General features: G+C 42.6%; 2 protein-coding genes across 3 annotated transcripts in view; both read right to left on the bottom strand.

Moving 5' to 3' along the window:
* Nucleotides 1–25,653, bottom strand: part of LOC134225478 (rab3 GTPase-activating protein non-catalytic subunit-like) — a 221,309-nt gene that overhangs the window by 72,730 nt on the left and 122,926 nt on the right. The gene's annotated exons all lie outside the window — the stretch shown is intronic.
* Nucleotides 12,244–25,653, bottom strand: part of LOC134227564 (adipokinetic hormone/corazonin-related peptide receptor variant I-like) — an 85,691-nt gene continuing 72,281 nt past the window's right edge. The window contains exons 6-7 of the mRNA XM_062709151.1: nucleotides 22,961–23,040; nucleotides 12,244–12,781 (exon numbers count right to left, since the gene is read on the bottom strand). Coding sequence (XP_062565135.1) covers nucleotides 12,581–12,781; nucleotides 22,961–23,040 — 281 coding nt within the window. The 3' untranslated portion in view covers nucleotides 12,244–12,580. The remainder of the gene's footprint in view (nucleotides 12,782–22,960; nucleotides 23,041–25,653) is intronic.

Below are 25,653 nucleotides of genomic sequence, written 5' to 3'. Positions count from 1 at the left end.
GATATTGGGAACCGCGCTTTTGGTGTCTCGGCTGGTGTGCGGCGACAACTGATCATTGCGACTAAGTGGCGGCTGAATAGTGGCCGGCTGGTGAACTATCGAGGAGCAAAAATGGCAAGGGAAGGATGAACGGCAAGATCGTAGAATCAGCGACTGATTACCGACCGTTTGGTAACCGTCATTACGGCACCAAACGAGATAGTTTAGATTTTAGCGTTAATTCGGTCTATATAAGTTTGTAGCAGGTTTGTAGGGCTTTGATAGAATTGGAATTCCTGATTCCTGAATATTTTTTATTCTTAAGGAAACTTAAAGAAACTTTCAACCCTAGAGTTGTTCATTTCTGAGTAAAGAGTTTGTGGAGATTATTCCGGAGGAATCCCAGAGGAAAGTAAAGTGTTATTATGGTCGGGACAACGGACACGCCCGGAATATTTATGGAGCAAAAACAAAACGTGTGTTTTATCAACGCTCCCTGGGCAACACATTTTGTTTCCAAAAAATATGTTTCAATAAGTGTGGTCTTAGGATTTCTCATATATCAATCATTTTTATTACTAATTATATTCGCGTTCTAACCGTACATGTTTTCTTTTATCTTTTAAGCTGTTATTCCGCAAAATTATAAGATTAAAACACAAGACGCTCAGGTTTTATATTAAAATTTTTTATCAATTATGAACTAGTCTTCAGAAAACTCCAAATGATTTTTCATGATAATCGTGAGCGAAGCATTTAATTTTGAAATTTATACTAGCCCAACTGATGTGCATATAACACGAACGTCACACGAACGAACAAAAATAAACAGTAACTGCATACTGCTTTTTTAGGATGAAACAATCAATAGATGAGTAGATGAGTTGCATACAGATTGTGATCGAACATACATAATTACATTACATAATTGTCTAGATAAATAGCAATGTATTTCTAAATTGTTCGTCTCCCTGTTTCAATTTGTATCCGTTCATCGAGAAACTATAATTTGCGGTTAATATATTTGCCTATAGTATAACCATTACAAATTCATTTCGGCACATTTGAGTGTTACCAAAATATCTACTTTTGTCGAAATTCTGGAAATTTGAACGCCTTTCCAATCGTAATGTAGTTTTGAACAATAATACTTTAAATTCATTATTTTCTATATTTATAATATTATAATATTTATTATTTTTATTTTAATGTTATAAATTTCCTCGTTTGTCGGGTGAAGATCACTGCGTCCAGATTTTGGGACTATTGTGATATACCCTTTTACTGTGAAATACGCAAGTTATCTCAGTAACATGTTTGTCACTGAGATACCTTGGTATCGACTGAACTCAAGACCATCTATTATTGATGAATAGAGATCCTGAGTTACAGTATGTGACTCCCCCATTCTGGCGAGACTAGCTTTATGAAGCCAACCACGTCCTTGGGGGATAAGATCCATATGTCAGCAGGCCCAAAAGGGCTTGCTGAGAACTGAACCTACGTTGGGTGAGTGCACTGCAATAGCAGAGGATGTGTTCTGATGTTTCTCTCTCCTCGTCACAGAAGCGGCAATTTGAGGTTTGGATTGCTCCGATCTTTTGTAGATGGTATCTGCAGGGGCAGTGTCCAGTTATTAGACCGGTGTAGATGTTGAGATCCCTTTGTTGAGACCCTAATAGTTGTTGGGTTTTCTTGGGGTTAATCGTTACGAGCCTTTTGGATTGGCTCGTATGGGGAAGTGCATTCCAGTTTGATGTGATTTGACGTTGACTGACCATATATTTGTTCAGTTCCATTTTTACAGAGCAGTCTGAGATCCCGCAGAAGGGCTCAGGGCCAATGAACCTTTCATTAGATCCATTCCTGGCTAGCTCATCAGCAATCTCGTTTCCCTCTAGACCCGTATGTCCTGGGATCCAATATAGGTAGACTCGATTGCGTATGGATAAGTTTTTCAAAGCCAGAATGCATTCCCACACTCCCACACTAGCTTTGAGTTACAAGTGTAGTTATTAAGCGACTTAAGTGCCGCTTGGCTGTCAGAGAAAATACATATTTTTGCAAATCTATACTTTCTCCTCAGGCATAATAACACGCATTCTAATATTGCATATATTTCCGCCTGAAATACTGTGGGCCACTGTCCTAAGTGGACAGAAATTTTTGTTGTAGGGCCATAGATTCCGGATCCTGTCAGATTATTTATTTTCGAACCATCTGTGAAGAAATTTATAGAGCCTGTTGGAACGCTGGGTCCACCTCCTTCCCACTCCTGGCGGGAAGGAATGAACACATCGTAAGGTAAGTCATAATTGACTACCGTTTCCATCCAGTCACTACAAATTCCTATTGCGGGATTTATGGCAAATTCATTTAATATGCTGAGGTGACCCGTAAGGTCTCCCGACAGCAGTGTTTTTGTTCTCTTTAACCTTAGAGCACTTTTTTCCGCTTCCAGCTTTATGAATTGATCGAACCGGGGCAGGTGAAGCATTGCGTCTAGGGCCAAAGTGGGTGTACTACGAACTGCACCAGTGATGGCTATGCAAGCGGTGCGTTGGATTTTGTTGAGCTTAGCCCTTGCAGCAGCCTCATTAGTTTTAGGCCACCAGACAAGGGAAGCGTAAGTTGTCCTGGGACGGACAATGGTTTTATATATCCACATGATCATACTTGGTTTTAGGCCCCATCTTTTACCAAGGGTTTTGAACAAACCCAAAGTGTATTGAGACCTTTCTGCACAACTGATTGGAGATGAGAGTTCCAATTAAGCTTTGCGTCGAGTATGACACCTAGATATTTTACTTCACTTGAATAAACTAATTGTGTTTGATTCAAGAAAAGGGGTTTCAGTTGTACCTTTCTCCGTTTGGTGAAAGGGATAATGGAAGTTTTTGTAGGATTTATGCCTAGTTGATACTTTTGACACCAGGAAAAGTGTGATTTAGGGCAGATTGCATGCTTTCCACGATAACACTTTCGAATTTGCCTCGTACAATAATGCCCACCTCATCCGCCTATCCCACCACCTCCAAGCCTCTTCTCTCTAAGCTGTCTAGAACCCCCTCCACCACCCGTGACCACAACCAACGAGAAAGCACCCCGCCTTGCGGACACCCCTTGTTGCTTTAACAGTGATGTATGAACCACTAAGCTCAGAGGAGATTTTCCGATTAGCTAGCATAGCATGTACCCAGGTAACAATGCATGGGTCGAATTTTCTCCCTCAACATTGCTGACCCTATAGACGAATAAGAAGCGTTATCGAATGCGCCCTCAATATCAAGAAATGCTACAAGAGCAATTTCTTTTGCATTAAGTGTTTTTCGATTTTTGAACTACCGTATGTAGTGCCGAGATCGTAGATTTTCCACTTTGATAAGCGAATTGGTTTTTGACAAAGGCATTGCTTTCATAAATTTGTGATTTATGTACTCGCATAGTACCTTTTCCATAATTTTGAGCATTACAGAGGATAAACTTATCGGCCTGAATGCTTTGGGGTTGGTTTTATCTCTCTTGCCTGCCTTCGGAATGAAGACAGCCCGGATTTGACGCCAATCGTTAGGTATGTGCCCCAAAATCAGACTCGCCTTAAAAATCTCAACCAAGGGTGGAACCAGTGTTTTCTCCTCTTTTTGGATCAACGCTGGAAATATTCCATCCATGCCAGGAGACTTAAATGGCTCGAAAGATCTCACAGCCCTCTCAACCCTGGCCCGAGTGAAGCTTCCTTTGCAACCTTTATTGCGTCTTTTTTAGACCAAGAAACCCATGATTGGATCTCTTGTGGATCTGAGACAGCAATTCCAGTGCCTTGGTCGCCGATGCTCGACTCAGGGATTGAATCAGGGAAGTGGATCTTTAACAATTCGCTCAGTGTATCGCTAGGCTCTACAGTGAGCAGAACCATCCAAATCTTTCGGAGGCTACCCACACCATTGGAGTGGTCTTTTTGAAAGAGTTTTTGGAGTCTGGCCACTACGGGTGTATTCTCTATGCTTTCACATTAGAATCCACGATTTCCGTTTGGCTGACCTTATTTCTTTGTTGTAGTTCGTCAGGGCCTTTCTGTATAGGCTCCAATCGCCAGTTCGCTTAGCACGATTGAACTCCCTACGCGCAGTTTTCCTAAGCTTCTCAAGAGTTTTATTCCACCATGGAACGTCTCTACTCGAACTAGTTGATTTAGTTGGACAGCTCTCTTGGTAGGCGTTAAGGATTTTGTTTTTAATGGATTTGGACGCATCTTCCAATTGTGTTATGGACTTGATGTGACTTTCTATGATGTACTCTTCGGATCGTAGGATAGCTGAGTAGGATTCCCAATCAGTTTTCTTAGGATCTTTAAACGTTTTTTCCATCGTTAGACCCCCTTCCCATTCGAAGATGATGTGTTTATGGTCTGACATTGATAATTCTTCAGAAACATGCCAGAGATAGACCGACTACATAGAGTCAAGTCCAAAACTTCCTGACGAATGGAGTTTTCAAACGTGGGCTTGTCACCAACATTACAAATGTCAATGTTCTTGAAAGAGAGAAACTGTAACAGGTACTCACCTCTGGTGTTTATATTGGTACTTCCCCGTACGGTGTTATGTGCATTTGCGTCGCACCCTATGACGAAGGGGATGTTGTGTCGGTGGCTGTAGGCTACGAGCGCAGCTATTTCTGGAGGAGGGATTTCGTCCACGTCACCTGGGAAGTATGCCGAGACCACCAAGATCTCTCTACTCCCTCTGGCGGAAGGTACCTCCATCCTGACCGCTACGATGTCCCTTTTTATGAATTCTGAGATTGGAAAGTATTTACAGTTGTTATGTAATAAAATAGTTGCTCTAGGAGAAAGCTGGCTGTCATCATATACCAACTTACATGAGTGTTGTGGAATACCTTGTATTCTGGATTTATTGACCCATGGCTCTTGAATGAGGGCCACGAAATTCTCCTCCGACAGAGCACACCCGTGGCGCTCTCAGCATGGTGGAGGTTCACTTGCAGAACTTTAGTCGCCATTTCCGGGGTTCCCGCTTTTTTCCTTAAATAATAATAACTTAAATAATAATAATAATAACTTTTTTCCTTAAATAATAATAAATAATAAAACAGAAATTTTAAAATCTTGAGTATAATGGTAGGTATACATAATGAGGAAAATGAAGATTAGGAATTTTTGTATAAAAATCTATTATAAGAAATTTAAATAATACATACATAATATTAATACATCTCCTGAGTAAAGACAAAAGTATTTCATATGTAAGAGTTCTATTCTGATAAACTTTGAAACGACATTAAAGGTCTAGAGAGTAATCATTCAATGCGAATCGTCCTTTTCTGATTATAAAACCGGTCCACCACAGTTTTATTGATTATCTGCGAATTAAAATCTTTTTTCTCAAGTATTGATAAAAACATCAGGGTGCATTTTGGATGAGGTGCATATTAGTTTTAATCATCATACTTATGTTATTATGATTATACTGCCTTCCGTCTTATCACATCATCTTTTCAGGATTCAAGAAATCTATTTCAATTGAAGCAAAACCTATATGCTGATTTTATCAAAGATATTCCTCGAAGGAATATTGGTTTTCTCATCTCTGAAGACAACAGTTAATCACTTAACGAACTGATATTGAAGAAAGGATCTTGTGGTCCAACCAGGTCAAACGATTTGAAATTTGGTGAGAAAATTCCATTATATTTATTACTAGCTTTATGTACCCGGCCTTGCTCGGAATTGCCAGTTTGATTCGCAGTTTTTTTTTTCACAATCGGAAAATGAATAAACCAATTGGTCAACAGGATAATTGCGTTATCTTATCGATACTTCATCATTTGATCAAAAGAAGGCAGATTTCATTTGAAAACATTGACTGATTTTGGAAAGAACGAACCCATAATCGCCTTATTCTCGTCAAACGTCTATTTCCAAAGAAGGAAAAAACATCCACCGATGTCTTATTTTTGGGCAAACGTCTGTCTTTAAAGAAGGGATCACATTCACCATCCAGAATGAAACACATTAATCATTGCTTTTTACTGGGCAAACCATAATTTCGATGAAGGGTTGAGTTCATCGATAATTAAACAATACAATAATGGGTTCAGAAGTTGAGGCTGGAGCACACACACAAACATACAAACATTGAGTTTTATATATCTCGGCAACTTTTCAAAACGACGTATGTGATTTTGTAAACAAAGATGCATACGTCGATTTGTCCAAATATGATGACACTCCCACGCAAACCAATACAACGAACATGTAGCCGAAACCTCCCCTACCTGTATGTGGCGATAGTTTGCGTGGGAGTGCTATCAGATTGCAGAAATCAACGTTTAAATTTTTGTTTACAAAATCACATACGTCACATACGTTGAAAAAGTATCCGAGATATATAGATAGCTAATAGCTATATGTATCCGGCTTTGCTAGGGACTGAAAAGTAAATTATAGAATTAAAATGTCCAATGCTGTAGCACAGAAACCCACAGAGGTAGATCTACCGCTCATAGAATTGAACCTTTGTATCAATATATTTTTATATCTTTGTTTGGCCCTACCTTTTCAATAAACATCTTCCAAAATAGAGAATAAGTGTACCAAATCTGGTTGGAATTTATCCTGGGAGTTACACTGAATTGCTCATTTTTAAAGACAACCTTCCCCATAACTTTCCCTTTTCCAAAATGACCCTCCACCTTCTTTTGTTATCTTCTCCTTAGAATAGAAAATGTGTGCACCAAATTTGGCTGAAATCGGTCCTGGGAGTTGGGTGTTACACTGAATTGCTCTTTTCTAAAGACAACCCTTCCTCTCTTACCCTCCCCTTTTCCCAATGATCATCCCACCCTTTGTTATTTTCTCCTTAGGATAGAGAATGTGTGTACCAAATTTGGATGAAAGCGGTCCAGGGGTTCAAAAGAAACACTGAATTGCCTGTTTTCTGAACAATACCCCTCCCCAGACCCCTCCCTCTTTCCCAAATTACACTTCCATGTGATCGACTTCTCTTAGTGAATATGTGTACAATATTTGGTTGATATGGGTACTGGAAGTTGGGAGTAACACTGAATTGCTCGTTTTATAAAGACAACCCCTCCCCATACCCTCCCTCTTTTTACAATGACCGCCCCACCCCATTTGTTATCTTTTTCTTTAGGGTAGAGAATGTGTGTATCAAATTTGGTTGAAATCGGTGCAGGGGTTCAGAATTTACTCTAAATTACCCGTTTTCTGAACAATACCCTCCCTCCAGACCCTCCCCTTTCCCAAAATCTCTCATATGATTGTTTCCTTATAGTGAATATGTGTACAAAATTTGGTTGAAATCGGTCCTGGGAGATGAAAGTTACACATAATTGTTCGTTTTCTAAACAAAACCCCTCCCCCTTTCCTAAATGACCCCCCCACCCCCTTTGTTAACTTCCCCCGAGGATAGAGAACGGGTGTACCAAATTTGGGTGGATTCGGCCTAGTGGTTCAGAAGTAGTTAGCGAACATACATACATAGATTGGTTTTTATATATATAGATTAACGTATATTAAAACTATATGACTATATATTCAAATCAAACCATCAGGGCACCCAATTGAAGCGATTTGGATAGGAAGAGTGGAATTGCCAACTTCCTATTGTTAACATTTCGTGGATAAAGGGCGGGCTCTTCTCCCCATCTATTGGGTCAATCTGGGAAACGAGGGCTAGGCTATATTATTGTATGTACTAACTTTCTTCTGGAAGGAGATTCTCTATTCACCCCGTGGATTCGCATAAGTGTCTCTGCGTGTGGAACCACCCCACCCATTTTTGGCCCTTCATACAGGAGTTTGATGAAATACAAACAATAATATAATCATGATCAAATCATTTGTCAGATATGGCCAGTGCTATCGGCAGGTGCCTTGCTACAATAGATGGTAGTATCATCATCATCATCATCATCATCATCATCAATAAGGCGCCGGGTCCGGATGGTATTCCGAACCTGGCCCTTAAACACGCGATTCTTGCCGCTGGATGAATGAATGAATGACTGGATGAACGAAACTTCCCAGATCGTTGGGAACGACAGAAATTGGCGCTATTGCCCAAGCCCTGGAAATCCCCGGGAGAACATTCGGCATACAGACCGATTTGCCTCCTCGATGGAGCTGGTAAGCTGCTTGAGAGGGTTATTCTGAACAGGATGTCGACCTATACCGAGCGTACTGGTGGGCTATCAAACAACCAGTATGGCTTCCGTAAAGGTCGTTCCACCGTCGAAGCAATTCGATCGGTAAAGGATTCCAAGATAACGAGAGGTTTGAACAGGCGAGGTATTAGATACTGTGCGCATTCATTACACTTGATGTAAAAAATGCGTTTAACAATGCTAGCTCGGCAGCTATTGCTGACTCCCTACACCGATTGAGAGTTCCGGATTACCTGTGCAGGATACTGAAAAGTTATTTTCAGAATATGTTGCTGATATACGACACGGATGCTGGTCAAAAGTCGATCGTAGTGTCTGCGGGTGTTCCACAGGGATCGATCCTCGGACCGGTTCTGTGGAATATTATGTACGACGGAGTATTACGCTTAAGTCTCCCAACCGGTGTGAAAACAGAAGGCTTCGCGGATGACGTAATGCTAGAGGTAACAGGAGACACTCTCGACGAAGTCGAACTGAAGGCTTCATACGCGATTGGCAGAGTGGAGGAATGGCTCAACTCGAGACAATTGTCCCTTGCACATCACAAGACGGAAGTCGTGGTGGTGCATAACCGCCATGGGTTGCAGCAAGCGAGGATAAGAGGAGGGACCTGCACAGTTAACTCCGTGAGGTCTCTTAAGCATCTGGGCGTGATGATCGATGACAAGCTCAATTTTACGAGCCACTTCGATTATGCATGTCAGCGGGCTTCATTGGCGATAAAATTTTTATCACGAATGATGTCCAACAGATCGGCGGTGCATAGTCAAGTGCGTAGGCTGATAGCTGGCGTAGCATTGTCTATCATCCGTTATGGCGTGCCGGCATGGGCCGTAGCACTAAAAGCCGAGTACAATGTAAAGAAATTGATCAGAGTACACCGGCTGATGTGTTTACGTGTCGCGAGCGCATATCGCACCATATCATATGAGGCGGTGTGCGTTATAGCTGGAATGATGCCGATCGACATACTCTTAGAGGAGGATGTGGAGTGCTACAACGAAAGGGACTCGGTGCAAGTGCGACGTGTCAAGAGAGCAGCCTCGCTGCTCAAATGGCAAAGAGCATGGGACACCGCAGTCAAAGGTCGTTGGACCCACAGACTGATACCGGATGTGTCCAACTGGGTCGATAGAAAACATGGTCAGGTCAACTTCCACCTAACACAGGTGTTGTCTGAACATGGTTGCTTTAAAAAAATCCTACACAGGTTTGGTTCGCAGATTCTGCGGAGTGCCCGGAATGTGTACTGCCGCTAGCCGCAAGTCGAGTACATCTGTATATGGAGGCCCATATACAGATGTGCTCGACTTGCAGTTAGCGACAGTGTAGGTGAGGTAGAATCGGCAGAGCATGTAAGGTTTGCATGCCCGCGATTCGATGTTGAAAGCAATGCCATGTTCCCGGACAACCTCGTTGAGAAGATGTGTCGGGAAGAGGTTATATGGAATGCGATGAACACAGCATCTCAACAAATTATGTCGAAACTGCAGCGGTGGTGGCGTCTAGAACAAATCCAACGAATGCAGTAAGGGCACCTGTGATGTTGTCGGGGTGCTCGTCTCCAACTTGAGATTATGATACGGACGCTAGGTTACTATCATAGCTTGCGATCGACGGGTGCGGGTGGTGAGGTTACCATCCTTGAAGTCGATGCGTATTAAGGTCAAGTGCGTTAGCATAGACGTGAGCGTTTTCAATAGTCCCCCCTGATGTATTGCTTAATTTCGGGCCGGGGGTACGGACTGGCAAAAGGGTTTTGGTTTTAGTGGGTCGGGTAAGAGTTACATGACATACCCATCCCCACACTACCTGAGTTAACCTCCTCAGGTGTCTGGATGCAGATTTCCGTTTACCCTTGCTAAAAAAACAATCCTCGACGAGCTGCTTCCATCAAGCTGCCACCATAGCCTTGTCTGTCAGCAATTTCCCCTCTCGGTCATTGTACATGGCGAGAACTGGCGCAGTCTTATGAAGCGCGCTATTGGCAGTCGCGTAAAACCACTGCATATCGTGACTATACATGTTCCTTTGCGCTTCAGCTATCACACTCTCTTCGTGCTGCCCGTTCTTTCAGAATAAGACTATGAAACCGAACTAAATTCAAGGTAACAAATATACCGCCAACGTGGGTGACAATGGGCCTGGGGGTGAGATTGGGCCATCGCTCTCAAGAGCAGTCTGTAGGTAAGATAATCAAAATGATCAGAAAGGCCTCCTATATTCTAGTTTTCGTGTGCTTACATACACTAGCTTCATTATATAGACTTTCTAAGGTTTTGAAACATTGACCCATTCTCTCCCCAATTTGTCCCATTGTCACTCCCAATGATGGTATCGACTGATTTTAATTTGATATCATGAAACAGTAAACGATAGGCTTGTTTCCTTGACCAGCAATGACTTTGTTAATATTACGCCTCTCCTTGATCGCTTCTTATTATAATTTATGAGCATACTCGGAAACACGAGTAAGTATCAATGAACTGTCTCTTGAAAACGTATCTTCAACGACAGCAACCGTACCATTTTTTACGTGGCTATTACTGAATTCAGTTACCATTATTTGTGGTGCAATAAACTTCGCTATGTTTGCCAATCATAAACTGCGACGTACTCAATTAACGATTAACATTTCCTAAAGAATAATTGTCAAGTGAAGTATACCTGTATCACGATGGATCATACTCAAAATCGCGTTGATAAGCAGACGAAAAGAGGCAGAACAGGTAATTGAATATCCACTTCCAACAAACCGATGTCTGATTTTATCAAAGCGTTTTATAGGAACCTTGCTAAATCTATACAACATTTTGGCGTAAACAAACATGATTATTATGGAATTAGAGGCAAAGGTACACATTTGATAGTTCCTGATATCCGACGCTTAGAATAGTTCATACTCGCTTTAAGTGAATCAAACCCAACTTAATTCACCGAGTGGTGATACTGCCTTTCTCGCATTTAGCCAAGACACCAACCTTATATGGCGCTTATATAGTTCGATTCCATTTTCTTAATAACTTTTAAATGCAATGGTCGATCGTTATCAAATTCAATAGTGATCAACAAGGCTTTATCCCCTGTCGAATGCAACTTGTTGCGAGAAAATCGGTTAAGAATTACTATATGAAAAAGTGGCTAATGTTTTTCGGTTTTCGTGTGCACACACACACATACACACGGACAGACAGACATTTGTTCAGTTCGATGAGCTGAGTCGATTGGTATATAACATCATAAGTCTCCGAGACTTCTATAAAAAGTTCGATTTTGAAGTGAAATGATAGCCTTTCGGTACAACAAAAAGAAATGGAGAATCATTTTCAGAAATTTCCGACACTTTTACAATGATTGTATATAAAAATGAATAAAATACAATTGTGTAAGTATTGGGCAGTAGCTCATAAAATACCTTAGCTGTTAATTATATTCACTTACCATGAAAACCACTTACCTCAGTGTATCTTACTTACTTGGCGAAATGAATCCCATTCCGGGAATCGAAGAAATGTGAACTTTAGTAAACGTTTTTTCGATGTCAAATATTGTTTCCAACGTAAAACATCCCTCCAAGTCACTTCAATATACTTTACCTAGCATAAATTGAACCATCGCATCGCCGCATTCAATCTGAAAAGTTTCTGGAAAATTTCTTCATTTGTGAAGTAATTCTTGGAAAGTGGGTGAACCAATTGCGTTGTGAAAAAGTAGGAATGTAGATTAGAGAAGTTGCGACAAGAAGCAACTGGCTAAAAAAAGAAATACTACAGACAGCGAATGCGTATCACCGAATTAGTGGGTGTAAGCTCATTTTTTCTCGTAATTCTATTTCATTTCCAATCGCCGTCAAAGCACATGTTTAGCTGAAAACTTTTTGAAGATATAATTGTGAAGCTGTTTGGAAACATTGGAAAAATAACAATCATGACGCACGGAAGACGATCTTGAATTGGAAAAGCAAGCATGACTGATTTGATTTAACCAAGCGAGAAGTGAATGAGCTTCAGTCATAGGCATGTGATATTGTTTCATCAAATAAAAATTTCAATTAGGTTTAATTTCTAGAACATGAATGCCTATTTATTCGGTTTCCTAAACGAACAAATGAAAATATAGATTTATCATTTGACTCACTCTTCGATATTGTGCTTCTTTTCAGATATACATGCTTAGAAAAAATACTCCTCTATCTACCGGTCTCCGATTTACCTCCATCTATCGTTACCCTACATTGCATGCTGCTCATATCATTTTCCCTGGAAAAGCTGCGTGTTTCCCGCTCCCCCCAAAACACTGTCCTACCCTGATTGAATTGTACGTCCTGGTGAATGTAATGCAGATTTGTGCTTTCGCATTGGTCTAGCTACTTACTATGTTTGTTCCTGATTCATCATCGCCAGCCACCGGTATCCAGACTGCGGGTCAGACCGCAATCAACAGTCGAGTCGAAATCGTTCGGGGTGGGGTCGGAGTAGAACGATGGCCGAGACAGCATCATCGAGCGTTCATCTGCCAGCACTACAAACTCGCTGTAGCTGGGTTGAAAGCCTTTCCCCCTGTTGCCACTGTTCATGGTCACCGTTCGAATGGGCTGTAAAGAGAAAAATTATAAGGAGACATTCCACTATTTCGATTAATCCACATCTACTTGTGTTCATTCAAAATGCACAGCAATTTCCTAAAAACAGTTAAATTTAATATTTTTTCTTTCGGAACTCAATGACCGATCGGGCCAATTTTCAATACCGAAAAACAAGGCCGCGTTCAGCGCCGAATCCAACCTGTTGCGAACAAATCAGATAATGATATGTACCATATCATGTATCTCACATTTTTACACACGCACATACATTCATACACACATGCAAACATTAAATCAAATCGTCGAGCTGAGTCGATTGTTATATAACATTATGGGTCTCCGAGCCTTCTATCAAAAGTTTGGTGGTGGTCATATAGCCTTTCTGTATACGAGAAAGGCATGAATAGGAACGGTCAATCATATTTCCTTCCTTCATATGTGCTTCTTATGTGAATATGACAAAATTGAGCATTTTTTCATTCATATGAAATGATTCCAAGTTTGGTATATGTACATATCAAATAGGTGTCAGTTATAGCTCTTTGCTCGGCATAAAACTTTTTACCTTTGTGGAAGACTTCCCGCTAGTTGCCCCGCAAAGGAGCTCACATGACAATATTATTTTCTATTTCCAGTCTAGAGAAAAAATGATGGCGGTGTTGCTTTTGCTCAAAAGTATGGTTCCCTCAACTCAGATCTATTTGAGCAGCTGCATAAAGTTGCCACACCAAATAAAAACTTTCTCATAAAGAGGATAGCCTGGAGGTTATTAATTAAAGTGCCGCTGCGGTTGAAAAAAAAAAACAATATTTTTCAACTTGTTCAATGAAAACAACATCACCATCGCAATAGGCGATGGTAGCTGCAAGAATTCTAACTAACAGCAACACGGTTTTATCTTAGGCTTTTCCAAGTTTTTCCGTCTTCTTTTTTTTTGTTGTTGAATACGTTGAAAAGATCGGTCCCGATTCCATATGTCGATGCGTAGGAGTTGTGTTTGAGAATAGCAAAACTGATAAAAACTAACATGGCATGTGGTCGCTAAGTTCATTGCCAAGCGATTTTTTGTAATAATTTGGGGGTGACGGGCTTTCCCACCACCTATACGTAAAGTAGTTGTCAGTTATTGCTCTCTGCTCGGCCTCCTCACTCCTTACAATAAAACTTTTTCTTTTTCCTGTCTAGAGAAAAATCGCCTTTGTTCTGCAATCTGGTTCCCTCAACTCGGAGCTATTTCAACAGCTGCAGAATGCTGCCACACCAAAACAAAACTTTCTATTAAAGAATGAGTCTTGAGAATAGTCTGGAGTTCCTGAATTCAAGTGGTTTTGCGGTGAAAAAAAATTAAAAACTTGGAAATAGTCAAATTTCGCAAAGCGAAGTGGAGTGGCCAGTGGAGATATATCAGCTTCCACACTGATATTCTTTCCTCCCCATTCATACGGAAGTTTGGCAGAAGGAAGGTCATGCGATTTATACCATCACAAATATTGCCCTTCGCTCGCTTTCAAATCGACTTCTATAAAAACATTCTTCATGCCTGCCGTATCCTAACGGAACTATCAATTCTATACTTTCGCCTCTAATTCTAATACGAACATGTACGTCTAAGTTTGGAGTTTTTTGTTATTTTCTTCTGAGTTGTGTAAATGGATATGAGCAGGACAGAAATTAGAAATTAATAAAAGCAGTGAGAAACTAGATGTTCGAGGTGAGCACAAGGTAATAAAAAGTGAGTACTGAGAAATGGAACTGAGAACTTAGTAATGAGCTGTGTGCAGTATAAAATGAGAAGTGAGTAGTAGGAAGTGCGAAATGAGAAGTGAGTGATGCGATGTGAGATGCGATAGTTAGGAAGTGGAAATCAGGAAGCAAGTGGTGAGGAAAACAGAAGTAAGAGGCGAGAATGAGGAATGATAATTGGGAAGTGGAAGCGAGATGCTGAGAAGTGAACAGTGATTTTTGAGATATAAGACAAAAAGAAGAAGGAAGGAAGAAGAAGTAAGAAGGAAAAAAAAAACCCAGATTAATCCACCTAGCGGTGATGGTGCCTTTCTCGTTCGTTCAAAAGGTTTGAAAAAATCTCAAATAACACCAACATGTGGATTGGTCTTATTTTTCATATTTGTTTATATGCATAAAAAAAATTCTCGCCAAACGCAATTTGTTGCAAACAAATCGGATGAGCATAAGAACAAAAAATGGCATTTAATTTTGTAGTTTTAAAATTAGTATTTTCGCCATAACTTTTGACCCAATTGTACGATCCGGCCAAGTTTCTATAGGAAACAATGGGACAAGATTCTGCTCGAATGCAATCTGTTGCGAGCGACCTGAGAAGCACATATATTGCACATCAATCACAGTAACTTATATATGACCGTATTCAGTCACAATATGGTTGCTGCAACCAGATTTGTTGAACTTGTGTTGCTTGGGGAATATATGAAGTTTAAGTGCTAAAAAAGTAAGCTAGACTTTTTTGAACTTTTTTTTCACAATAAATAGAAATTTGACAATAACATCTAAGCCCATAGTCCGATCTGGCCAATTTTCAATAAGAAAATATGAGACATTCTGCGTCGAATGCAATTGAATGCGAGCAAATCGGTTGAGGAAAAGTGCCTGAAAAATGAGTGAGTTTTTTAGCGATTTTTCCATAAAAAATAATTTTTGATCCCATAGTCCGATATGGCCAATTTTCAATAGGAACGGGACAGGATTCTACGTCGAATGCAACTTGTTGTGAGCAAATCGGTTAAGGTCACTCCTGACGGAATCCAAGTTTCAAAGTGCTCTCGTTTTCGGGGGCACACCACTCGATACGGAAACGGTGCACAACTGTCATTTTTGTTGATTTAGCTTTGCTGCGTCGCAGCATGCGTAAAAAAATAAAAATGACAGTTGTGCGTTGCTTCCGTATCGAGTGGTGTGCCCCCGAAAACACGAGTACTTTGAAACTCGGATTCCGTCAGGAGTGATCTTAAGGATGTGTGCCCGAAAAATGAGTGACATTTTTTAAGCGATTTTTTTTGTATGAATTTGTATTATGACCATAACTTTTGATCCCATAGTCCGATGTGGCCAATTTCAAATAGGAAACAATGGGACAGGATTCTGCGTCGAATGCAACTTGTTGCGAGCAAATCGGTTTAGGATAAGTGCCCGAAAAATGAGTGACATTTTTTTCGCGGTTTTTTCGTATGAATTTGTATTTTGGCCATAACTTCTGATCCCATAGTCCGATCTGGCCAATTCCAAATAGGGAGCAATGAGACAAGATTCTGTGTCGAATGCAACTTGTTGCGAGCAAATCGGTTGAGGATAAAAGCGCGAAAAATGAATGACATTTTTTACGCGATTTTTTTGTATGAATTTGTATTTTGACCATAATTTCTGATTCCATAGTCCGATCTGGCCAATTTCAAATAGGAAACAATGGGACGGGATTCTGCGTCGAATGCAACTTGTTGCGAGCAAATCGGTTGAGGATAAGTGCCCGAAAAATGAGTGACATTTTTTACGCGGTTTTTTCGTATGAATTTGTATTTTGGCCATAACTTCTGATCCCATAGTCTGATCTGGCCAATTTCAAATAGGAAACAATGGGACAGGATTCTGCGTCGAATGCAACTTGTTTCAAGCAAATCGGTTGAGGATAAGTGCCCGAAAAATGAGTGACATTTTTTACGCGGTTTTTTCGTATGAATTTGTATTTTGGCCATAACTTCTGATCCCATAGTCCGATCTGGCCAATTTCAAATAGGGAACAATGGGACAGGATTCTGCGTCGAATGCAACTTGTTGCGAGCAAATCGGTTGAGAATAAGTGCCCGAAAAATGAGTGACATTTTTTACGCGATTTTTTTGTATGAATTTGTATTTTGACCATAACTTCTGATCCCATAGTCCGATCTGGCCAATTTCAAATAGGAAACAATGAGACAGGATTCTGCGTCGAATGCAACTTGTTGCAAGCAAATCAGTTGAGGATAAGTGCCCGAAAATGAGTGACATTTTTACGCGATTTTTGTTTGAATTTGTATTTTGACCATAACTTCTGATCCCATAGTCCGATCTGGCCAATTTCAAATAGGAAACAATGGGACAGGATTCTGCATCGAATGCAACTTATTGCGAGCAAATCGGTTGAGGATAAGTGCCCGAAAAATGAGTGACATTTTTTGAGTAGTTTTGCGCACACACACACACACATACACACACACATACACACACACACACACACACACACACACACAGACATCACCTCAATTCGTCGAACTGAGTCGATTGGTATATAACACTATGGGTCTCCGGGCCTTCTATAAAAAGTTTGTTTTTGGAGCGATCATATAGCCTTTACCGTATACTTAGTATACGAGAAAGGCAAAAACGAAGGAAGAAGAAAGAAAAAGAAGGGAAATAGACGGAGGAATAAGGAAAAGAAAAGAGAAAGAAGGAATAAGGATGATAACTGGAGAAAGTAGAAGGAACAGGAAAAAAAATAAGGGAAACAAACAAGAAACAAAAAATAAGGGAAAGGATAAAGAAAAAAGAAGAAAGTGGAAGGAAGTGGAAGGCAGAAGGAATACGGAAGAAGAAAGAAGGAAATAGGTAGAGGAAGAATGGAAAAAAAGAGCAAGAAGCAAGAGGAGGAATGGAGAAAATTGGAGAGAAAAAGGAATAATTTCACATGCTTTTATTCGCGTTTCTCTCTCGGTCCTTAGTTCCAACTTCTCATATTCTAATTCCCACTTCTCACCTCTCAACACTCTTCACTTCACTCATTTCTTACTGCCCACTACTCACCTCTCACTTGGCACTTATCACTTCTCTTTTCTCAATTCTCACTTCTCACTTCTTATTTTTCACTTCTTACTTCTCATATATTACTTCTTACTTCTTATTTCCTCTAACAGCTTCCTACAGCATTTTTATGTCTACTGAGGGCTTCCGGGCCTCTTGAAAGGAGGCTTCCGGGCCTCTTGAAAGGAGGCTTCCGGGCCTCTTGAAAGGAGGCTTCCGGGCCTCTTGAAATGAGGCTTCCGGGCCTCTTGAAATGAGGCTTCCGGGCCTCTTGAAATGAGGCTTCCGGGCCTCTTGAAAAAAGGCTTCCGGGCCTTTTGAAAGGAGGCTTCCGGGCCTCTAGAAAGGAGGCTTCCGGGCCTCTTGAAAGGAGGCTTCCGGGCCTCTTGAAAGGAGGCTTCCGGGCCTCTTGAAAGGAGGCTTCCAGGCCTCTTGAAAGGAGGCTTCATGCCTCTTGAAAGGAGGCTTCCGGGCCTCTTGAAAGGAGGCTTCCGGGCCTCTTGAAAGGGGGCTTCGGGCCTCTTGAAAGGAGGCTTCGGGCCTCTTGAAAGGAGGCTTCCGGGCCTCTTGAAAGGAGGCTTCGGGCCTCTTGAAAGGAGGCTTCCGGGCCTCTTGTAAGGAGGCTTACGGGCTTCTTGAAAGCAGGTTTCCGGGCCTCTTGGAAGGAAGCTTCCGGGCTCTTGAAAGGAGGCTTCCGGGCCTCTTGAAAGGAGGCTTCCGGGCCTCTTGAAAGGAGGCTTCCGAGCCTCTTGAAAGGAGGCTTCCGAGCCTCTTGAAAGGAGGCTTCCGAGCCTCTTGAAAGGAGGCTTCCGAGCCTCTTGAAAGGAGGCTTCCGAGCCTCTTGAAAGGAGGCTTCCGAGCCTCTTGAAAGGAGGCTTCCAAGCCTCTTGAAAGGAGGCTTCCGAGCCTCTTGAAAGGAGGCTTCCGGGCCTCTTGAAAGGAGGCTTCCAAGCCTCTTGAAAGGAGGCTTCCTGAGCCTCTTGAAAGGAGGCTTCCGAACCTCTTGAATGGATGCTTCCGGGCCTCTTGAAAGGAGGTTTCCAAGCCTCCTTGAAAGGAGAATTCCGAGCCTTTTGAAAGAAGGCTTCCAAGCCTCTTGAAAGGAGGCTTCCGGGCCTCTTGAAAGGAGGCTTCCGGGCCTCTTGAAAGGAGGCTTCCGGGCCTCTTGAAAGGAGGCTTCCAAGCCTCTTGAAAGGAGGCTTCTGGGCTTTGGAAAGAAGGCTTCCGGGCGTCTTAAAAGGAAGCTTACGGGTCTCTTGAAAGGAGGTTTCGAGGCCTCTCAAAAGGAGGCTTCCGGGCCTCTTGAAAGGAGGCTTCCGGGCCTCTTGAAAGGAGGCTTCCGGGCCTCTTGAAAGGAGGCTTCCGGGCCTCTTGAAAGGAGGGTTCGAGGCCTCTTGAAAGGAGGCTTCCGGGCCTCTTGAAAGGAGGCTTCCGGGCCTCTTGAAAGGAGGCTTCCGGGCCTCTTGAAAGGAGGCTTCCGGGCCTCTTGAAAGGAGGCTTCCGGGCCTCTTGAAAGGAGGCTTCCGGGCCTCTTGAAAGGAGGCTTCCAGGGCTCTTGAAAGGAGGCTTCTGGGCCACTTGAAAGGAGGCTTCGGGCCTCTTGAAAGGAGGCTTCCAGGCCTCTTGAAAGGAGGCTTTCGGGCCTCTTGAAAGGAGGCTTCCGGGCCTCTTGAAAGGAGGCTTCAGGGCCTCTTGAAAGGAGGCTTCCGGGCCTCTTGAAAGGAGGCTTCCGGGCCTCTTGAAGGAGGCTTCCGGGCCTCTTGAAAGGAGGCTTCCGGGCCTCTTGAAAGGAGGCTTCCGGGCCTCTTGAAAGGAGGCTTCCGGGCCTCTTGAAAGGAGGCTTCCGGGCCTCTTGAAAGGAGGCTTCCGGGCCTCTTGAAAGGAGGCTTCCGGGCCTCTTGAAAGGAGGCTTCCGGGCCTCTTGAAAGGAGGCTTCCGGGCCTCTTGAAAGGAGGCTTCCGAGCCTCTTGAAACGATGCTTCCGGGCCTCTTGAAAGGAGGCTTCCGGGCCTCTTGAAAGGAGGCTTCCGAGCCTCTTGAAAGGAGGCTTCCGAGCCTCTTGAAAGGAGGCTTCCGAGCCTCTTGAAAGGCGGCTCCCGAGCCTCTTGAAAGGAGGCTTCCGAGCCTCTTGAAAGGAGGCTTCCGAGCCTCTTGAAAGGAGGCTTCCGAACCTCTTGAAAGGAGGCTTCCGAACCTCTTGAAAGGAGGCTTCTGAACCTCTTGAAAGGAGGCTTCCAAGCCTCTTGAAAGGAGGCTTCCAAGCCTCTTGAAATGAGGCTTCCAAGCCTCTTGAAAGGAGGCTTCCGGGCCTCTTGAAAGGAGGCTTCCGGGCCTCTTGAAAGGAGGCTTCCGGGCCTCTTGAAAGGAGGCTTCCGGGCCTCTTGAAAGGAGGCTTCCGGGCCTCTTGAAAGGAAGCTTCCGGGCATCTTATAGGGAGGCTTCCAGGCCTCTTGAAAGGCGGCTTCCGGGCCTTTTGAAAAAGGGCTTCCGGGCCTCTTGAAAGGAGGCTTTCTGGCCTCTTGTAAGGAGGCTTCCTGGCCTCTTGTAAGGAGGCTTCTGGGCCTCTTGTAAGGAGGCTTCCGAGCCTCTTTAAAAGAGGCTTCCGAACCTCTTTAAAGGAGGCTTCCAACCCTCTTTAAAGGAGGCTTCTGGGTCTCTTGTAAGGAGGCTTCCGAGCCTCTTTAAAAAAGGGCTTCCGAGCCTCTTTAAAGGAGGATTCCGAGCCTCTTTAAAGGAGGATTCCGGGACTCTTTAAAGGAGGCTTTTGAAAGGCAGCTTCCGGGCATCTTGAAAGGAGGTTTCTAGGCCTTCTGTAAGGAAGCTTCCGGGCCTCTTGGAAGGAAACTTCCAGCCATCTTGAAAGGAAGCTTCCGGGCCTCTTGGAAGGAAGCTTCCAGGGCCTCTTGAAAGGAGGCTTCTGGCCTCTTGAAAGGAGGCTTCCGGGCCTCTTGAAAGGAGGGTTCCGGGCCCCTTGCAAGGAGCCTTCCGGGCCTCCTGGAAGGAGGCCTCCGGCCCTCTTGAAAGGGGGCGTCCGGGCCGCTTGAAAGGCGGCTTCCGGGTCTCTTGAAAGAAGGCTTCGGGACCTCTTGAAAGGAGGCTTCCGGGCCTCTTGAAAGGAGGCTTCCGGGCCTCTTGAAAGGAGGCTTCCGGGCCTCTTGAAAGGAGGCTTCCGGGCCTCTGGAAAGGAGGCTTCCGGACCCCTTGAAAGGAGGCTTCCGGCGCTCTTGAGAGGAGGCTTCCGAGCCTCTTGAAAGGAGGCTTCCGGGCCTCTTGAAAGGAGGCTTCCGGGCCTCTTGAAAGGAGGCTTCCGGGCCTCTTGAAAGGAGGCTTCCGGGCCTCTTGAAAGGAGGCTTCCGGGCCTCTTGAAAGGAGGCTTCCGGGCCTCTTGAAAGGAGGCTTCCGGGCCTCTTGAAAGGAGGCTTCCGGGCCTCTTGAAAGGAGGCTTCCGGGCCTCTTGAAAGGAGGCTTCCGGGCCTCTTGAAAGGAGGCTTCCGGGCCTCTTGAAAGGAGGCTTCCGGGCCTCTTGAAAGGAGGCTTCCGGGCCTCTTGAAAGGAGGCTTCCGGGCCTCTTGAAAGGAGGCTTCCGGGCCTCTTGAAAGGAGGCTTCCGGGCCTCTTGAAAGGAGGCTTCCGGGCCTCTTGAAAGGAGGCTTCCGGGCTTCTTGAAAGTAGGCTTCCGAGCTTCTTGAAAGGAGGCTTCCGGGCCTCTTGGAATGAGAGTTTCGAGCCACTTGAAAGGCTTCCGGGCCTCTCGAAAGGAGGTTTCCGGGCCTCTTGAAAGGAGGCTTCCGGGCCTCTTGAAAGGAAGCTTCTCGGCCGCTTGAAAGGAGGCTTCCGGGCCTCTTGAAAGGAGAGATTCGAGCTTCTTGAAATGAAGCTTCCAAGCCTCTTAAAAGGAGGATTCCAAGCCTCTTGAAAGAAGGGGTCCTAGCCACTTCAAAAAAGGCGTCCGAGTCTCTGAAAAGGAGTGTTTCGAGCCGTTTGAAAGGAGGTCTCTTGAAAGGAGGTTTCCGAGCTGCTTGCAAGGGGGCTTTTGAGAAGCGTAGAAGGAGGCTTACAATCATCGTTGTTGCACGAGCAACTGACTTTTTTGAAAAAAAAAAGACTTCATGCCTTCAAATGGTGACTTCAGAACCTTCAGACTCTAGATTTTAGTTCAGAACCATATTCGTAAAATTATTTTGTTTCGATCGAGTAGAAGATGTTCAAAATGTGTTCATTCGACGTTTTATTCTGTTGGATTTTTGTTCTGCAGTCCTTCATGTGCTGGTTGTGAACGGCAGGACTAAATTGGCTTCAATTTACTGATCGCCATACATATTATGTACAAGACAAAGTTTTGAAATAAAAAAATACCAATTGTCAAAACTTTATCAATAATATTGAATAATAAAGATAATAAGGAGAAATGATGCAAAAGGTAGAGGAAACAGAAAAGGAAGGGAGCAGACGGAAGAGGGAATAAGAAAGAAGAAAGCTCACTTAGCACTTCACTTTTCAATTCTCACTTTACATTTCTTACTTTTTACTTCTTATTTCTCATATTCCTTCTAATAACTTGTCACTTCTCACTTTCCACTTATCAGTTCGAATTTATCATTTCTCACTATGTACTTTTCACTTCTCACTTCTCACTGCTCACTTTTTCCTACTCACAATTTTTAGTAATTTAAGTAATTTTTAACTATTCTGCCAAACGGCATTCGGACAAATAGTCCGACAACGTGTATACAGTGCACGAGAACCGTTCCTGACAACATTCAGTTAGCGAGGTGAAAATGCATTGGAAAAGTAAATAATATCAAGTAAGGAAGGTACCGACTTACGGAGATAGGGAAAATATCGAGATGCAGACCATCGGCAAAAACAATGTTTTGTGAATAACCCTAAAATGTAATCGACGATAGGGCCAATTTTCAATACGAAACAACCAGACTGCATTCCACGTCGATTGCAACTTGTTGCTATCAAATAATGCTAAGTAAAGTATGTTTCATATTATTGTACACATACACACACATACATACACACATACATACACACATACGGACATCACTTCAATTCGTCGAACTGAGTCGATTTGTATAAAACACTATGGGTCTCCGAGCCGGCTTTGGAGCAATCCTATAGGCTTTAAATGATGGAATCAAAAATTCAAAAAATTTACATAAATAGATATTAGACCATAGATAAAACCAAATGCAAATCCAATTAAACTCTATCCCACGTTCGACTCCAATTCGTTTCAAATTAAGATAGAAACCCAATCGAATTAAAAGCTCTCGCACTGAAACGCACATGAAGCCCACATTGGACTTATTCACAAATTGTAACAAAATTAGTAAAATTCCTAGTAGAACGCCCACATCCGAGCGGCACTCACCTCGGTCACGTTCCGCCCGCCCACAGTTGTGGTGCAGTATCCGAATCTCGTTGTGGCAACGGATGTGCCGGCAGCACCACCTTTTCGGAAGAGAACACAAACAGAACAGGAAGAAAAGAGCAAATGTCATGAATCAATACAGCGCTGGGTGCTTCAAGAATTGAATATGTACGGCTGATTCTATGGGTAAAGTGCGTTCTGTGATGGTTGTATCTTCAAGTTTGAGATGGTAAAATAAACGTGACCCTTCAAGGAAGGCTAATTTTTTTTCCAGTTGGATGAATATTCAATCGGTCAGCGTTGAAGTTTACTTAATCGACAGAAAGGAAAACGAGAAAATGAGATCAAGCAAAAGTTTACTGCATCATGTAGGTAGGGTGAGTATGTATTCGGATCAACACTGGACCGGGAAGATGATTGAGTTCCCATATCGTAGGAAATGAAGAACAAACTAAGACCAATTGGCTAACATATGTATAACTGATGCCAATTAGTGCCTTTTTCCCAGGAATCGGAAACCAATCAGCATCAAGTCTCATTCTCATAAAGTTTTACCTGGAATCGATATACGTCAGGGCCAGCCATTATTAGGTTTCAGTTCCGAAAAGCTTTCAAGTGTAAAAGACGCGACAGAAACTGATTGAGAAATCAGGATCAAGAATAATTTGGAAGTCGATTGAAGCCTTTTCTGAGAAGGACCATTTAATACGCATAGTTTTTAATCATTTACCTGAAATGCTGACCTCTTCATGTTTTCAAAGAGTATCAAAAATTCAGCCGGTCAGCCCAGAATCACAATTCTTATGTTAAAATAAGCCTTCAGACAAATTTTAAGCAAATTTGAATGAATTTTTAAGGTGGTTCAAGTCGATTCAGTGTTTTTGGGCTATTTTAAAGTTTCAAAGAAAATCTAACTAAAGATATAAACGCCGAAAATCATCGCAACAACCTCTAAATGAAAGCTTTTGGTGTGCTTTAAAAGTCTTGTAAACAATGCGACTCGCACCATTTTGGTTGTGACCATGTTAAAGTGATTTTCAAGCGCAAAACACTGTTTTTTTTTTCAAAAGTCGTTGTTCTACAAAATTTTTATAGGGGAACGGTTCGCCACTTCATCTCATAGCTCCTATTTCCATCCCATCAAAAACAAAGCAATGGAAAGGAATTTGGTTTGTTTATTATTTTTGTGATTTTTTTCAGCAGTGAGCACGCATGTTGACGAAAAGAAGCGACGAATTTGGTGCCGTATTTCTTTGTTTAGCGATGAGATGGATATATGTAGGGGAAGGGGGGGCAATATGCCCTAGCTAAGCAAACACTGCTTTATTGTCTTATTTGTAACGCTATTCATGGGTATTTTTACATTATGCATCAGTTCAACAAGATAGCTGGCTGATGCCATTCAAAAATTGACAAAAATCTCAATCATATTGATAATATTCACATTTCAAAAAAGTTGTGTTATTTTGTTGCCGGAAAACTCATGAGGCAAAACGCCTTTTAGCTGGCAGCTCCTAGGGAACAAATCACCACGCGTCCGCGAATCAGCATTCTGGTATGGATAGAGTGGAGACGCAAGTACATTGTAGGTTAGAGCCACTAGGGCATTTTGCCTCGCCAAAATGTTAGATGTTTAGATGTTTCGTCAAAATGTGGAAATTTTCGGTTTTTCCGACCTTCCCATACACTATTTTGAAACTTTTTTCGCCTAACCTACATAATTTTAGATCTAGTTTTGTTACGGCCATCTTAATGACGATTAATATGAGGGAAACCACAGAAGGCGTTTTGCCTCGGGGGGGCGTTTTGGGGCCTCTTCTCCTACAGTGAGATGGAGATCGGAACAGTTCCCCTATTTATTACAAATTATATCTGATAAGAAAATTATTTTGAGCTTTTTAGTGGAATGTTTTCACCTGTCATAAGACGAGTTTGAACAATCCCATTGAATTCCACCACTTAATTGTATCCTGACAGATACGTATTTCGACCTCAACAGTAAGGCCGTCTTCAGTGTCTTGTACTTGACTCGACTCGACTCGACCAAGTCGAGTCAAGTACAAGACACTGAAGACGGCCTTACTGTTGAGGTCGAAATACGTATCTGTCAGGATACAATTAAGTGGTGGAATTCAATGGGATTGTTCAAACTCGTCTTATGACAGGGGAAATTATTTCTACTTAAAACGGCTACGCAGTCTTTTAGGATTAAAATAGGATTCATATTTGTTTCTGTGCTTGTGCAATAGAAAAGTGATTAAACGTCAGCAAGCCTTATAAAAAATAGTGTTCGAAACCAAAATATACATTACACATGTACGTTCAAGGAGAGGGGTGATCAATGATTTGTTAAATTGTTGTGAAAATGCCAAAAAATGTTGGGCATACAAATTTTCGAACAATCCATCATTTTTTTTTTTCAAAAGAAAACGAACGAACTGTCAGCAATATCAATTACAAAACTGTTTTGCGTTCACTTTCAACGATAATCGTATTTTTCCGGTGTCCGAATCCCTTAAATTCCGGGTCCAGTACGAGTGAATCGGATCCGGTACGGGTGAATCGATCGAATTGTAAGCACCCGAGAAGCGGCAGAAGAAGGGAAAGCATTGTAAGTCGATTATCGATCCTTGGAATCACGACGATCAGCTCAAGCACCTGCAAGGGAAATACGATACACCCAAGCATATGTG

This window comes from Armigeres subalbatus, chromosome 3, assembly GCF_024139115.2.
Source record: "Armigeres subalbatus isolate Guangzhou_Male chromosome 3, GZ_Asu_2, whole genome shotgun sequence".
Classification (NCBI taxonomy): Eukaryota; Metazoa; Arthropoda; class Insecta; order Diptera; family Culicidae; genus Armigeres; species Armigeres subalbatus.
Note: the sequence above shows the minus strand (reverse complement) of the source record. Positions and strands in the feature narration are given on the sequence as shown.